This window comes from Curcuma longa, chromosome 21 (genome assembly GCF_044706935.1).
Source record: "Curcuma longa cultivar G26 ecotype Majalengka, Jawa Barat chromosome 21, ITB_CL_G26_1.1, whole genome shotgun sequence".
Classification (NCBI taxonomy): domain Eukaryota; kingdom Viridiplantae; phylum Streptophyta; class Magnoliopsida; order Zingiberales; family Zingiberaceae; genus Curcuma; species Curcuma longa.
Window position 1 is genome coordinate 11,107,121 of NC_133881.1, and position 15,188 is coordinate 11,122,308.

The 15,188-nt window shown below is 38.1% G+C and overlaps 3 protein-coding genes across 4 annotated transcripts; all 3 read right to left on the reverse strand.

The window, feature by feature from the left end:
• Positions 1 to 103: 103 nt before the first annotated feature.
• LOC141814925 (uncharacterized) lies at positions 104 to 5,836 on the reverse strand. Of its 2 annotated transcripts, XM_074702885.1 has the most exons (11): positions 5,634 to 5,836; positions 4,745 to 5,069; positions 4,192 to 4,284; positions 3,928 to 4,029; positions 3,492 to 3,754; positions 2,600 to 2,731; positions 2,383 to 2,499; positions 1,818 to 1,964; positions 1,537 to 1,745; positions 1,304 to 1,457; positions 104 to 419 (listed from the first exon to the last, which is right to left on the reverse strand). In XM_074702885.1, the coding sequence occupies exons 2-11, from the start codon at positions 4,941 to 4,943 to the stop codon at positions 201 to 203; spliced, it is 1,635 nt and encodes a 544-aa protein (XP_074558986.1). In that variant the 5' UTR covers positions 4,944 to 5,069; positions 5,634 to 5,836; the 3' UTR covers positions 104 to 200. The 2 variants fall into 2 exon arrangements, with proteins under 2 accessions (XP_074558986.1, XP_074558987.1); XM_074702886.1 differs by lacking the exons at positions 3,928 to 4,029; positions 4,192 to 4,284.
• Positions 5,837 to 8,138: 2,302 nt separating this feature from the next.
• On the reverse strand, positions 8,139 to 14,004 carry LOC141815394 (uncharacterized). Its single transcript, XM_074703344.1, has 3 exons — positions 13,805 to 14,004; positions 8,895 to 9,016; positions 8,139 to 8,789 (listed from the first exon to the last, which is right to left on the reverse strand). The coding sequence occupies exons 1-3, from the start codon at positions 13,938 to 13,940 to the stop codon at positions 8,457 to 8,459; spliced, it is 591 nt and encodes a 196-aa protein (XP_074559445.1). The 5' UTR covers positions 13,941 to 14,004; the 3' UTR covers positions 8,139 to 8,456.
• Positions 14,005 to 14,301: 297 nt separating this feature from the next.
• LOC141815449 (protein CUP-SHAPED COTYLEDON 2-like) lies at positions 14,302 to 14,963 on the reverse strand. Its single transcript, XM_074703395.1, has 3 exons — positions 14,804 to 14,963; positions 14,481 to 14,742; positions 14,302 to 14,402 (listed from the first exon to the last, which is right to left on the reverse strand). Exons 1-3 carry the CDS (start codon positions 14,961 to 14,963, stop codon positions 14,342 to 14,344), a joined length of 483 nt encoding a protein of 160 aa, XP_074559496.1. The 3' UTR covers positions 14,302 to 14,341.
• Positions 14,964 to 15,188: the final 225 nt, after the last annotated feature.

A 15,188-nucleotide genomic window follows, 5' to 3' on the forward strand; every position in this document is an offset into this window, starting at 1 on the left:
ACTCCATTAATTTTGAAATTGAAGATGATTTGATTTGATTTCTATGCCAGTTTTATTTTTTAAAAAATTGAAATGTTCATTTAAAAAATTCCATATTATTGTCAATGCACAATCGACAGTATTTTCTACATGAAGGGCGACAAATGTACAATAAGAAAATAAAGAAAAGAAAAATCAAAGGCGACAAATGGATGCAATATTCAGGCTCTTATCAAAAGTTGGTACAAATTTCCATTGTTTTCCCCGCTTACTCTCTTTAGTTTTTCAAAGCTACGTCTGCTTCCAAGAAAATCTACACGTTTGAATGCCACAAAACCTTGTTCTTTTGATTCTTTGCTTGCATAGAGTGATCTAAGTCGATCGGCATGCCTCGAGTCTGTGTGTATTGCGAGGTTGATTTCAACCATCGTCATGTTCTCCTGAAAACATATATACAACACCAACAAAAAGAAGGAGCCATGTGAAAGCTGAATAATTTTTGAAATTGTGAAGAAAATTGCAACTAAATAGAGTTGATAGTTGGAACTGCTGTTGCAAGCTTATTTTTGTGAGTGAAAAAAAAAATTGTTGATGTTCTTCAGTTCCAGACATTGGCCAAACTCTATCACAAGGAGTTTCACAATGGGGGTTTACATTGGCCAACTCTATTATAAGGAGTTCCACACAACACAAACAAGAGGATACCAGAGGTCCCAAACCGGAAACAATCGCAATGACCGGGTGAAAAAGAGTAATATGTTGTATTGCAAGGTGGAAGGTGTTGGGTTGCAAGAGTGCAAACATAGTTTCACATCTAAAAACACATGGGAAAGATCATGGATTTAAAAGGATGGAAAGTATCTCCATTGGTATGAGACCTTTTGGAGAGAGCTCAAGAACAAAACCATGAGGGTTTAGGCCCAAAGTAGACAATATCATGTCATTGTGGAGATGTGGACATTCTTTAGACCCAGCAGAAGGCACAAGGTTGAACATATCTATCAAGAGACAATCTCATGTAGATATTTCTATGGGATATAGTCCTCTCAAAAGGCAAGGGAGGTGTGCAAAAATTTTCATCTTATCGGACAAAAGACCCTTCGACGCAAAGACAGGAGGAACATTTGGAAAGTCTTCCAATTTTCAGCCTCTGGTATATCTATCATTTAAACTCTTCCTCTAATTGGACTATTTGTGAGTTTAAAAAACAAGTGCCACATTTTTTTCATGACCATCTGGACTTGATTTTGATGTTCAAAAATTCCAAGTTGTATAACCAAAGTTTAAAATAGAAGTAACAATGGGAGTGGGGGGAACTCTTTACCTGATAAAAGTGGTATATATGTTCCAAAATCTGAATACAAGTAAATCCATTATCGCTGAAAAATGTTCTGGACGAAGGACCTAGCTCGCCAAAGCGATCAAGTGGGAAGAGTATGGTAAGGAAGTGACTTCTTAAGATGACATCCCTCTTCTCACTGAAGCCAAATGGAGGATATAAAGCCAGTTACTCCAACAAACTTTTTAAAGATTCGAAAAGCAGTAAAATTTTAGTACCTTTCTCTGAGTGGGCGTGAGAAGTCTTCCAAAGATGCTTCAGAATTGCCATCATCACCTAAAGAACGAGATGGGTGTTGCTCAGTTGCATCTTCAATCCAGGAGGACTCTGTGTAGATACGGGCAGATGACACTGGCTCGGATACTGTCCAGCAGATAGACTCCAAAAGAGTGTTGGGGGTGATTGGATGGATTGGAACCTGACACGACTGGGTTCAAGCAATACTGAACATGAGTGCAAAATCTTAAGAGGGCTCTCATACAATGACAAAGTTTCGTACTTGCATGCGATGGTTGCGACGATTCCTCACACCCAACTTTGCCAACTCAACAGTCTTCAGCCTTTCTTCAATTTTCACATTGTCTCCATGTGGAAGAGAGTGACTGAACTTCAAAGCTACAGGATGACCACCTCCTCTAAAGCTCACCTAAAAGAGAGTTTCTCTTTAAAATCATTATGCATATAATCTAAATCTTGTTCTATTGATTTGGTTATAACTTGGCTGGGAAAACCTATTTGGCTATAGGAACAAATTTAAAAAGAAGGAAAAAAGAACAAAACAAAGTTTGAAGTTTCAAAAGACAGTATTGATGTAGAACTCTGAAAAAAAAAATCATATAACAGAGATGTTGTCCGACAAGTATACTGATGGTTCGTTTTCCCTTAAAAATAGAAAACATTTTCTACTGTTTGTGATTTAGCTATCTGGCTGAAGAAGCTATCTTATCCAACAGACTTTCATCAACTTTTTATGAGACCTCATAAAAATCTATTTTAAATGAAGCAAAAAAGATAATTTTGACATTAAACTTCAAGCTTAAAACTTAGAAGGGAAGCCTGAATACCTCTCCAGCAACCTGATCACTCTCAAGAATCATGTTCACCTGCTTAGCTACGTCAGAGGATAAATGTACGAGCCTCTGTATGCACTTCTCTTTTGCTGTTTTCAGTATCCATAGCGGCTGACACAGCATCAAACAGATAAGGCACTAAATGATATATTTTATGTAGGAGTATCAGAGAGAGAGAGAGAGAGAGAGAGAGAGGTGCAGCAAAGCTTACAGTTACAATGTTATTAGCAAGACCAATGTATCTACGGATAGAAGGACCTTCACAGACAATATGGCTTGCATGGCAACCAATAAACCAGTTGTCCAAAAAAGTGGCACCTTCTTTTGTAGCTGCCTCAACAACCTATAATAAGTTAAAAATAAGTTATGTTGAAAACTTCAACTGCCATATATGTTCTAAGCTTGATAAATTAACAAATAGAGCATAATTACATTTGGAAATAAGTAATGATTATTTAGGTCTTCTTTCATACGAGGGAAAGAAACAGTTAGGGAACGAAAGAGAGAAGAAGAAAATACTCATAAGAATTGGGACATGCTTTCTTAATTTTAGTTTCCTTGGATGGAAGGAAAGTATTAGAGGTTTCCTTTCAATCGTTACTTGTCCCACATTATTTCATCAAGCAAACGACTAGGCAAGCAACAAGTACTTCAAGACAATACGGAACCTTGATGAGACAAATCACCTTGGAGTGCCTAGCTCTTTTGATGAGACAAATCTAAATATAATTCCTTATCAGAAGCAAATAATTTCTCCCAGCATATCATGCAGATGCATGCTCCTCTTTTCTCAATCATCAATGACAGTGAGTTAAACTAGACCGCATGGGCATTCAACTGTTCCTTATTAATAAACCATTACCAAAATTTAAAATGATTAGCACACTACACTATTGGATAGAATCAAAAAAGAAATTTGTCTATAAATAATAATGCTGAACAAGCATGCAAACATAGAATGGAGATCAGCAAGACAGGAATCAACCAAAACCTCTTAATGCATCTAATCGGCTGGAAAAATTCATATAGTTAGTATCAAACTAACAAATGCCATCATGATATCATAGACACAAAATTATACTACACAGAGTATACCTTATTACCTTTTTCTTCATATCATCTGAAATTTCTGAATCAATGTAGATAAAATTGTTGGAAAAAACAGGTTCAGAAAGAATTTGTTCCTTGTTGGGAGCCTTTATTGGAGTTTGCCAGCCTCTACCCAATGATTTGCCATCTTCAAAGGAAGGACTTGGGAGACAAGATTTGTCACTTCCAGGAACCCCAACAATTCGATTTAAGTCCCCCGAAGGCAAGGCATTCTCTCCAACACTTTTTACACTATAAAGAGTCTCACTCAATCTCGCTGTAGCAGGAAGCAGCAAAAACTATAAGCGTTGCTTTTGAACAGTCACTTAAAATAACAATGGCCATGATTGATAATATATGGAATTAGGATTAGTGGTAAACATTAAAAATAAAATTCTCAAATGATAAATCTTTGAGTTACACCCAAAGATCAAAGCAATATTTGCTTACTGTTTCTGTTTACACTGTCCACAAACCACCCTAAAGTAACAACAAAAAGACCATTCTTTGATCCATGCTGCATCGCATGTTCAAATTTTCTACCAGTAAAGCTGTATTACAGTCAAGGAACAACAGAATCAACAGATTGTCATTGTAGTTTGCAGAATATTTTCACTACATCAATTTTAAATGGCACAGGAAACTGAGGTAGTGTTGCAAGTTCTAAAATGAGAACTGAGATGAAACTGAAACAAATACATCAATTTTAGGATATCTGCACAACTAGATGTGTACATTGAGGATTCAAAGATCCACTGTACTGACCACCCAGCCTGTGAGTCGCAGCCATGACTTCTTTTCTTGCTTCTGTCACAAAAAATAATAGAGAAGATACAAAATGAATAAGTTTGTGATTAAAAACTAGCACTCTTAAGAGGATATCATAACATTGGTAATTGAAGGTCAATCAAAACCATTCTTTTAATGATAGATAAAAGGTTAGGAACAATGATCTTGTAAAATCCTGGAAGTTATCGATGAACTTTCATTAATGGTCTCATTTTATCCTATTTCCCATGAAAAAAGAATACACTAGTTCACAAATGCATTCAAATTTCAAAATGCAGACTGATACAGGGATACCTACATAAGCGTTCCAGAACTCCTGATTAGTTCCAAACTAAAATAGGATTGTGTCAAGCTTCAAAAGCACCTTGCAATAATGTTCTAGACTTCTACTTAGTCACAAAAGTTAAAATAAGATAATATAGGATATTATTTTAACAAAAATTGTAGAAGCAAACTAAACAATAAACTTCATTAGCACCTTTGGAGAGGCCAGTAACACAAATAACAAGACCCGTGAAAGGACCCCGAGGCAAAGGAAAAGTTGTCTCAGAAAGCGATGAAGAAGCAGGAGATGCCATGAATCTTAGACTATCTGCATTTGGAAGGAAGGTCGAAGAGCCAACGAGGAGCCTTGAACAGCCCTTGCTGCTGATCACCTCCACGTTACCACCCTTCATAATAATGGAAATTTCCTCTTCAACATGAACAATAACAGCTATGTTGAAGCCTACTGTGAATCACTTGATCTCTTAAACCCACGTAAAAGCTTCGTCAATATGGTACAGACAATTTTCCATCCAGCACTGCACAAAGAAAAGCTAGGAATTTTGTACCAGAAAGAAAAGAAAAGATACAAAGAAAAGCTAGGAATTTTGTACCAGAAAGAAAAGAAAAGCTATGCGATTCTTAGAGAACAGTTAAGTTCATGATTTTTTTCTTATGAAAATAGAAACGAAATATTAAAAGATAAACTTTTACCTTTCTTCACAAATCAAGAAAAGAAAATTTTCTATTACCTCACAAAGGACAAAAAATCAAATCCAAAGAGCTTCAATTTTCGAACCTCAAAATACCGCCAGAAGGCAGAAATAAGACAGGTTCGGTCTGCCAAATTGATCGACGAAGACGACAACCACCGCAGAGAACAAAACAATAAGTGAAAAAAAAAAAAGTGCTACTCCACAAGCAGCAGACCCAAATGGCACATACAGCCACGAAACCACCAAAACACGAACTCAACTCGTTCCGGAAACAACCTTATCCGCAAATAACCAAAAGACGATGACCTCTCCACAGATGCACTGAATAAACATGAAGAGCACTCGAAAGGTAGACACAGTTATCGGAAAATCTGAAGGAGGCAGTACCTGCTACAAACGATAGGGACATAGCGATCAAGATCCAGATCTCCAATGATGAGGTCAAAGGAATTGGGGGCCTCGGAAGCGGGGAAAGGAGAGAAGTTGGAGATCGTTGCTTTCGAGGATTAAAGGCGACTCCTTGTCGAAGGGCGAAGCCGACGCGAAGCATTCCACTGCTACAACCAACGCCCGTCCGCTTGTGAAGAAAGGACCAAAGGTCTCGCTTTTGAGGGCGAGAGGTTTAAACGCCAGCGTGAACGATTTAATTTAAATGCGTCACTAATCCCTCTTAATTACGCTATAATGCCCAGTTAATTAAGTCATCTTTGCAGTAAAAAGTTAAATTTCATCACATCGGTTTCACACGATCAATTCCATGACCACAATTGAAAGGGATTATAGCTTCATCCAGATTCAATTTTTATCCATTTCAATAAATCTATTTCATCGTAACTAACACAATTATATTCCAAAAATAAATCACCATTTCACTTGGTCTAGTGTCTAGCCGTACACAAGAAACAACATGTTCCTATAATCACAAAAATAATATAAAGTTAAATGCATCTCCCTTTCCATGTATTTTCCATAATTAATTGTCTTTTATACTACAAGTAAATTAGATCATATACGATTATAGGATTAAAATTATATATTTATATAAATAAACTTTGATTAGGTTGGGTCATTTAGTATTTTAACCTAGTTATCCACGTATATTTCATATATTTAGAACTTACTATAGATAAACTCGGATGGACAAGACGCTTTCCACAGGTAATACAAAGCTAGCCCGGGTGATCTACTCGGCTAAAGAACTCTGGGCTACGCTGACGGTATTCCCCAAGGCTATATCTTAAATTTTTTTTCTCTCATCTCTAAATCTAAGTTTTTTTCTTTTTCGTTGATCGGACCCCCTCGGCTATAACCTGAGTAATTCGTGGTTCCGCCTGTGTCCACAGGCCCCGTTCGATCTAGTTCTCTTGATTTTGTTCGTGCACAGTGATCGTGATCCTTGCTAAGCCAGTCCTCTTCAACCTCATCCTCCGACAACTTCTGACGAGCACAATCATCTTACAATGCGGCACAGAACCACCCTTGACGAGGCAACTTGCACCGAATGCGACACTTGGACAACAACAACGTGATAGACGTACAACTCTACTATTGTCTCCCTTGGCGTCCTAACTCTCTCTGCCTGACCAGTCAGCTCTTGGCTCTCTGCACGTGTGGCCGCCTACGTGGCTCATATGACAACCTACGTGGGTTGCGTGTCGGTCCACATGGACATTTTCTTCCGTCGACTAAACTATATAAGGTCAGGCAATGATAAGGTATGATTTTCTTCTCGCATATAGAAGTCACTCTTCTCTCTTGAGCTACTCGCCTTCTCCTTTCTCGTGCACCCATGAGTCTCATCTTTCAGTCCAACATTGACTTAACCGTCAAAGGGATCATGCCAGTGACATCCAAAATACAATTCACCCTCATATTCACCAAACACTCCATTTATATTTACATTTTCTCAACCTTTTCTCAACCTCAACTATACATTTACTCAACCCCAATTTTCCGTTGAAAAAATACAACTTAAAATCAAACACCTCCATAACTTGACTCATAGGAGATCGAGGTTCAACTGATAGAAAGATGAACATAGACGCAACTCTGAGAAGAAATGGGAAGGAGCAGCGGCCTATGCGTGTGGAAGTACTCTATCACAGATAAATTAAATACTTATTGATTCCCACACATAATTCTTGAACTAAAAAACACTTAGTTTTTGATAGGTTTCAATAACATTGAAAACAAAAAATCTTTTTAAAGGGTTTTGGATGAGATTTGATGAGTTTGATCGACTGGTACGATCGAATCAATTTTAATTTATCAGAAAAGTAAAGTAGACGCAATTAATTAAGGTTAAGGTGGCAGTGTTCATTGCTTGCGGTTGAAGGTCGTTTTCTTTGGTGAAGCCTAAAGCGAGCTCACCCGATGGACATTCCGCAGCTCGCAGGCCACACCACGTACGCCATTCATTATTCATTATTCATTACTACTTCAGCCAGCGTTTGCCACAACCGAAAGCGATGGATTGGACCATGAAACCTCCCTCTCCACCCCGTCGCTGAGTGGGAAGGCAGCAGGGCAGCCACTAATTTTATGTACTACTGTCGTTAAGTGTTCAATTTGCACACCACACAGCACAGCACTGCTTCAGTTGAGTTGATGATGACATGTTTTGGACAACTGTTGTTTCTGTCACCAACTTCGCCTGTGTTCTTCTAGGTAGGCCTTCACCTTTTGGTGGTGGTCTTGACTACCAAAGAACTCTATATCAGCATTCAAAAAAAAAATAAATCCCAATTAACCTCATTGACTATCTCTAACACTAACCGACTCGGTCCCATGGAAATTTCCAACTCAGACCTCCAACATCCTTTGATTGCGCTCTCCATTTGAAAAAAAAATTCCTACAAATACGTCGTAATTAAAAATCGAATCATGAATATCTGAGTGACAACTTAAATATCCTACCGCAACACCATACCCTGAGGACTTACTTCAGCATTCAAAACTCAAAGCATAGTTGTTGAATAACTTTGGACATGGAGTCATCGTAAAAGTAATTGAATGAAGTGCGTGGTCGGTTCCACCATGAGTCGAGACAACTCGACGGTTTTAGAGGAGGAACTAAAATAGCAGTGTATCAGTTACAACAAACAAAGCCCCCAAGGCAAAATCATCAATTGCCTTGTGATAAAATACAGTATAGCTTGATAGTTCCCAATGACATTGTGGCAGAGTGCAAGGAAAGAAATAAATCTCGAATTAGGCTTCCTCATCAGGGATAACAAGGTAGTCAAAAAATGGCTGCGCTTGGGGCGCAAGAGCTTTGACATCTGAGAGCTTGGCTATTTCAAAGTCATCGAACTGGAAGGCTGGGGCACATGTGCAACCCACCAGAGAATAATGCAGCTCGGGATCTCTTGTCGAGCCCCTGACAAGGAGACTGCCGTCCGTGGCAAACGAGGAGACATCCAGTGTAGGGAACGAACCAAACCAGACATGTGGTGGCACGGTGTACTGGGGGCGGTGACCAGCATCTAGGTCCGAGCCAAGTACTGTGAGTTCGATCTGCCCATCATCGTGTAGCTCGAAGACCTGATCAATAAACATGTAGAAGATAAGTTTTAATGGTAGGTTTGAGCCATGTAGCATATTCAAGTTCTTTTGGAAGAGAGAAATTGAAGCATTTAGATCACTAACTGTGAGAGGTTCTCCAGAGTAGAAATGCCAGGTTTCAGCACAAGGGATGCGGTGGAGATGTGAGACACTCCCTGCTGGAAGCAAGAAATAAATCGAAGTACTCACAGGTCGATCAACCTTGTCTGCAGAAAACGCAATTAGAAGCTAATTAGTAGAAAGAAAATAACAAAAAAAGGTGGTGCGATTATAAACATAAGCATAATCAGTCTAGTTTGTGTAGAACCTTAAGTTTACCAAATTTTGCTGTCAATCTCATAACTGCAGAAACTAATAACTATTTTAAATTGATTGTAAAGATAAACACACTTTTTTGGACTAAGAACAGGTACCCGTAAGATTGTCATTGGAGATGGAGAATGCCAGAAAAAAAAACAGTCAGCTAATAATAGTAATGCAGCAATTCAGTCGATATCTAACTATTTGACAACTATGTACAAGCAGGATGCTGAACTTTTTATCTCAAAAAGTTTTTCAACAGATGGCAATCAAAGTGTGATGCATAAACAGACAATTCAAACAAAAGCAAGCCCAATATTTAGCTCAAAATGGAAGTGCAGTATGTCACTATCCTCATTGTCGACAATAAAACAAATTATAAAAGAATAATGATCAATATAACTGAGAAAGGAACATAACGCATTTAATTTTACTTAACAGGCAAATGTTTTAATTAATAGGTATTTCATCAATAGCAAAAATGCAAATATCATTCAACAGTAATGTTGAGGATCAAATTGGTAAATGTACCAAATTTGAAAGTGTAAATGTAAAAAAGAAAAATAACATTAATATAAATCAAGGTTAATGATAACTATCTAGAAAAAAAAATTATAATTTACCCATTACAACTTGGTATTAGAGTGAGAAGAATGTGATCAATGAGCTCTTCACGTGATCTCCTAAATCTGCAATTTGATCTACTAAAGAGTCAGTTCGTCCTCATCTTCTTCCAGATCTGTAATTTTTTTCATTCCTGCTGCTGAATCTGCTCCTTGCACCTATGGTGTTTCCATGGTGCACCAAGCAAGCCGACAAGTCTTCTTCTCCAAATGCTTCTCTTCTAACTCCTTTGTACTATTCTATTGCCACTTCCATCCATCAACCTGGTGGGTTAATTCTTCTTCACAAGGAGAAAATTTGTGGGTTCTCTTAGGTGGCTTCTGACAGACTGAAATTTTCCTAATCTTCTTCACTTCAAGCAGATTTGTTCTATGTCTTCTCAATAGATCAGCAAGCAGATTTGGTTTCCCAATCTATTCTTTGAGCATCGTATGACAGATTTTAGTGCCACTACAACCAAGTTCTTGGTATAGAGCAGACTGTTCCCAACACAAGGTCCAGAATCAGTTTTGCTCTTGTTTTAAATAGAGTGCAGATTTTTAATCTGGATTTTAAATATGGATCCAGAATCAATTTTGGTCTCATTTTAAATAGTGAGCAGATTTTTAATCTGGATTTTAAATATGGGTTCAGCTAAGGATATTTTTTCATGATGGGATTCTTGGTAGGAAGCCCTTCACTACTAGATTCAACATTAATGCATCAGTGAGTATCAATGTTTTTTCAAGTGGTAGACTTCACAAACTATATCATCTTTGGTTATTTACGGAGGTAACTATTGCTGGCATGACATATGACCAGACCATTTGCATTCTAGAGTAAGGAGTTTTTGAGCAAATATTTGGTAATATCTTCCTTTTTCTGATCTTAAGACCATATTGCAATCTATTCATGCTTCTCTAACAGATGGTTGACTAATTTGTGCAGGTGTTGGTCAAGTTATACCTACACTATTGTTATCCCTTTCTTTAGAAAGTTTTTCTATATACCTAAATTTTTTATGGATTTAATTTCTGATAGCAAATTTACCATGTTGCTCGATTGTTTAGTGACTTTTCCTATTGGTTCTGTTCCTATTTCGGATTTGTTGACTAGAAGAGTATTTGGAAGATAGGAAGGATTATATCATTTGATTTTGACTGCGCATTCATAAGCTCTAGTAGTTGATCCCTTTCAACTTCAGATCCATAGTCTAGCTTCTGTAGTTTAAAAAGAAAGTCCCTTGTTATCTAATCTTCATAATCTTAAATGTGCGCCTTGTTATTTGACAAACATATTTGATTTTCATTTCCTCCTAATATCCACAAATGTACTTGTACACCTTTTCACTATTTTATTATGATATTTAGACTCCAAGTTGTTGCTGTTGGAAGCTTGGTTTTTATCTTTGTTAGCTTTATGAATGACTACTATAGAATGACATGACTTATTAGGAAAAAAAATGTTATTACCTCTTTTCTATTTTCTTTTTCTTCTATGCTAAAATTAGAATTCAATTTGGAGTTATATTAAAGTCCTGACAAATGATAATGCCAAGGAATATTTTTTTTATACCATTCAAAGCTTTCTCTACTTAGCGTATTCTTAATCTATTGTCAAGTCCTCATCATTGTTTATAAGAGGAAAAATAAACCTTTAATTATGAGAACACATATACTATTTCTTTATATGATAGTTTTGCTTAAGTTATGGAATAATGCAATTTCACTACATGCCACCTAATAAAATGTTGTCAAATTCCTTTTATAATTTTTTCCCTCGTGATGTCATTTAATTACTACCATGCATGTTTGGGTGCAACTGCTTTATTCATCTTTTGTCTCCTAGTAGAGACAAATTTTTATTCAATTTGACAAGTGCATTTTTCATAGTTTTCCTTAAAGCTCCACGTCATAACCATTACCATTTTGAAGGATCCTTAAGAATTTTACGATATCTTAAAAATGCTTCAGGTAAGGATCCTCTATACCTTGACCATAGCCATGCTTGTGGAGCATATATATGCAAATTGGAAAAGCTCATCCACAAATGGAAGGCACACATCAAGATATTTGTATTCTTCTTGGAGGCAACTATGGCTGAGCTCCATGTCATACCATTACCATTTTGAAGGATCCTTAAGAATTTTACGATATCTTAAAAATGCTTCAGGTAAGGATCCTCTATACCTTGACCATAGCCATGCTTGTGGAGCATATATATGCAAATTGGAAAAGCTCATCCACAAATGGAAGGCACACATCAAGATATTTGTATTCTTCTTGGAGGCAACTATGGCTGAGCTCCATGTCATAACCATTACCATTTTGAAGGATCCTTAAGAATTTTACGATATCTTAAAAATGCTTCAGGTAAGGATCCTCTATACCTTGACCATAGCCATGCTTGTGGAGCATATATATGCAAATTGGAAAAGCTCATCCACAAATGGAAGGCACACATCAAGATATTTGTATTCTTCTTGGAGGCAACTATGGCTGAGTAGAGTGCAGAGGTAAGTATAGAGCTATGACTCTTGCTACATGGGAGTTTATCTAGCTCAAATAGCTAATTATTGAGCTAAGCAATGTTCTTAGTGTGTTGTGAAATTATATTGTGATAATCAAGCTATATGCATATTGCTTCTAATCCCAACTTTCATAAGGATAGGATGTAATGAGATTAATTGTCATTTCATCTAGGAAAAGTTGTGTTGCAAGGAAATCATCACACCTAGCATTAGTTCAAATGACCAACCAGCATATTTTCTCACTAAATTTTTGAGAGGTCCAAGAATTGACCATATTTGAAGAATTTACAAGATTTTTGAAGCAGCTTGAAGAGATTATTGAGGACCAAATTGTATATAGAATAGAAAGCTCAACTATAGCCATCCTGTCCTGAAGAGTGTAAATGTAAAGTGTAAATACAACAACAACCAAGCCTTATCCCACTAAGTGGGGTAAATGTAAAGTGTGAATGCAAATAAAATAATAATAATAGTAATATACTGAGGTAGAGGATACTGTCTAAGGAAAATACCCCTGTTAAAAGAACTCCAATTTTCTAGATCTTACTTCTCAGCTTAAAATTCTACCCTAAGGGGGTCCTATTTGTACCTTAACTTAGTTTTCCAAGCAATTAGGTATGCATGTTAGTTCCAGTTCCACCTTCAGCACCTTTCCCAAATTTTTGTTAATGTTCGCACTTGGCAGAGCTTGATGGTTGGAAAACTGAGATAAGCTCACGTAATTTGAACCTCTCTTTTGTCTTATGAAATACATAGGACAGCATTTGTGCTCAAGAGCATTTGCAACAGTTTTATAACAGAGAAAAGAGCACTTGTTTTCATAAAAGACTACACATATTTATCCTACAAATATATATATAAAAAAAAAGATCAAAGAAAAAATTCTGCTGCAATTCTAAATTTAGAGAGCTGATAATTCAGATATAGCAACAAGTCCTACACCAAGAAAACACGAACAATTGAGGAAAGCTATAGAATCCCATCATACGGCATTTTTAGAAAACAGAAGAAAGCAATAGAGAGCTGATAATTGTTCTTCGAATATAAAAAAATGCGTGTGTGTTATTCAAACAAAATAACTTACATATTTGTTATTCAAGTATAAAAAACCTTCAAAAACAAATTTTTTTTGCAGGAATTCTATTCTTAGAGAGCTGATAACTCAGAAATAGCAACAGGCTCTATATCAAAAAAGCACGAGAAATTAAGAAAAGACTACTGAACCTCGTCATACAAACGTTCTTAATAAACAAGAAAGAAACGAGGAAAACAGCCGATAAGCAAAGCACTATTCTTGTGACGATAGTAAATCATATGGCTTTGTGGAGTGCTTACATCTACCGCTGAAGCCCGAGAACAGAGACAACAGAACATAAAATTAACTGATACAAACAAGAGAACCGTCAAACGAAAGCAAAATCAAAAGGACAGCTTTTAGCACTTGACAACTTCCAGAAGATGTAGCCCGAGTGCAATGGAAATGATTAAAATGGAAGAGCATAGAAGCGAAGAAATGACTCCAATCATGTAAGAGAAAAGGGGAGATTGAAGAAAAGCTCACATTGAGGGGGCAGCAGCGATTTGGAGAGGGTGACGGAGAAGTCCCTGAAGGTCTCGGTGTAGAAGCCTCCCTCGGGGTGGATCTTGAGGTCCAATATCTCCACCAACTCAGAGGCCTTCTTGGCAAGCGATGCCATCGCCGGATCTCCCAGAGTCGTGGACGAGCGGTAAAGACCCGATGGAGATTTACCACACTCGAGAGGGCCGGCGCACCACGGCAAAGCAAAGAATTATATTACAGCAAAAATTAAAACAGCGCCCCCCTAATTATCAAAATTATAAAAATGATGTATTTTTAAAAAAATAAAGTCAAAACACACCTAATTATATTTTTTATATCAAAGATACTTTTATTCGGTAATTTGGAGAAAACTCCCTAAACCGAAACATACCTCTGTGCTCAGTCCCCATCCATGATTTTATTTACATGCAGTACCCAAAAGTTTGTTTCAACTCCCCAATACCACAAAATTACCAAGTTACCCCTTAAACCAAGCTACGTGCTCCCCCTTTTCTTAATATAAAAAGGCTGGCTCCTTCACTTGATCTCTTTCTCCTTTTCTCTTCTCAAAAACTCTGCACATAACCCAGTCCTCCTGCCACATGAACTGATCATTCAGCAACCAATTAATCACAAGAACATGTTTCTACTGGCGTAATGCAGCGTACGTACCTTCGATGGAGATCGAGGCATCTCCAGTTTGAGCTCATGCATCACCCAATTCGTCTTCGCCCCGTTGGGGGCTCTTCCTCTGTAGAACACCAGCGTCTTCCTCATCCCCACCGCGCCGCCCGTCGCCGGGTCGCTGACCTCTCGGTCCTTCCCCGTGGCCTTCCAGTAGCCCGACTTGGTCGCGCGGTTCGTCCGCGATCCGGTCGCGTACTTGCGGTCGCCGAAGCTGAAGAAGTACCACTCGTCCGCCCCCAGCTTGCCCGCATCTGCACAAGCCCGGCCGTCAGTGGACCATGAACAAGCTTAAATAACGATCGATGGGCTCACCTGGGAGCTCCCATGGTTCTTGAATGTGTAGGTCGATCTCCACCATAGTCCTTTCCTGGTTGCTGACCTTCTTGGAGAGGTAGTGGCACACCAGCTCGTGGTCGTTCGAGTGGAACCTGAACCCCGGCGGCAGAGCGAACGCGATCTCCCTCAGCTCCATGTCTCGAAAGCTGCCTGAGCGAATTGAATTCTCTAAACACAAATAAAGGCAAAGAGGAAAGAAGGAAGGGGACGAACCAATTAAGCTTGCTTATAATTCGTGCACAGGAGATCGATCGAGCATATGATGATGGGCAGCATGAGAGGCGTACAGATCATAGATCAGTCGACTGACGTGGAGCGCCAGTCGAATCCAAATCGCCTCTGTTCATGGTCAGTCGACTGA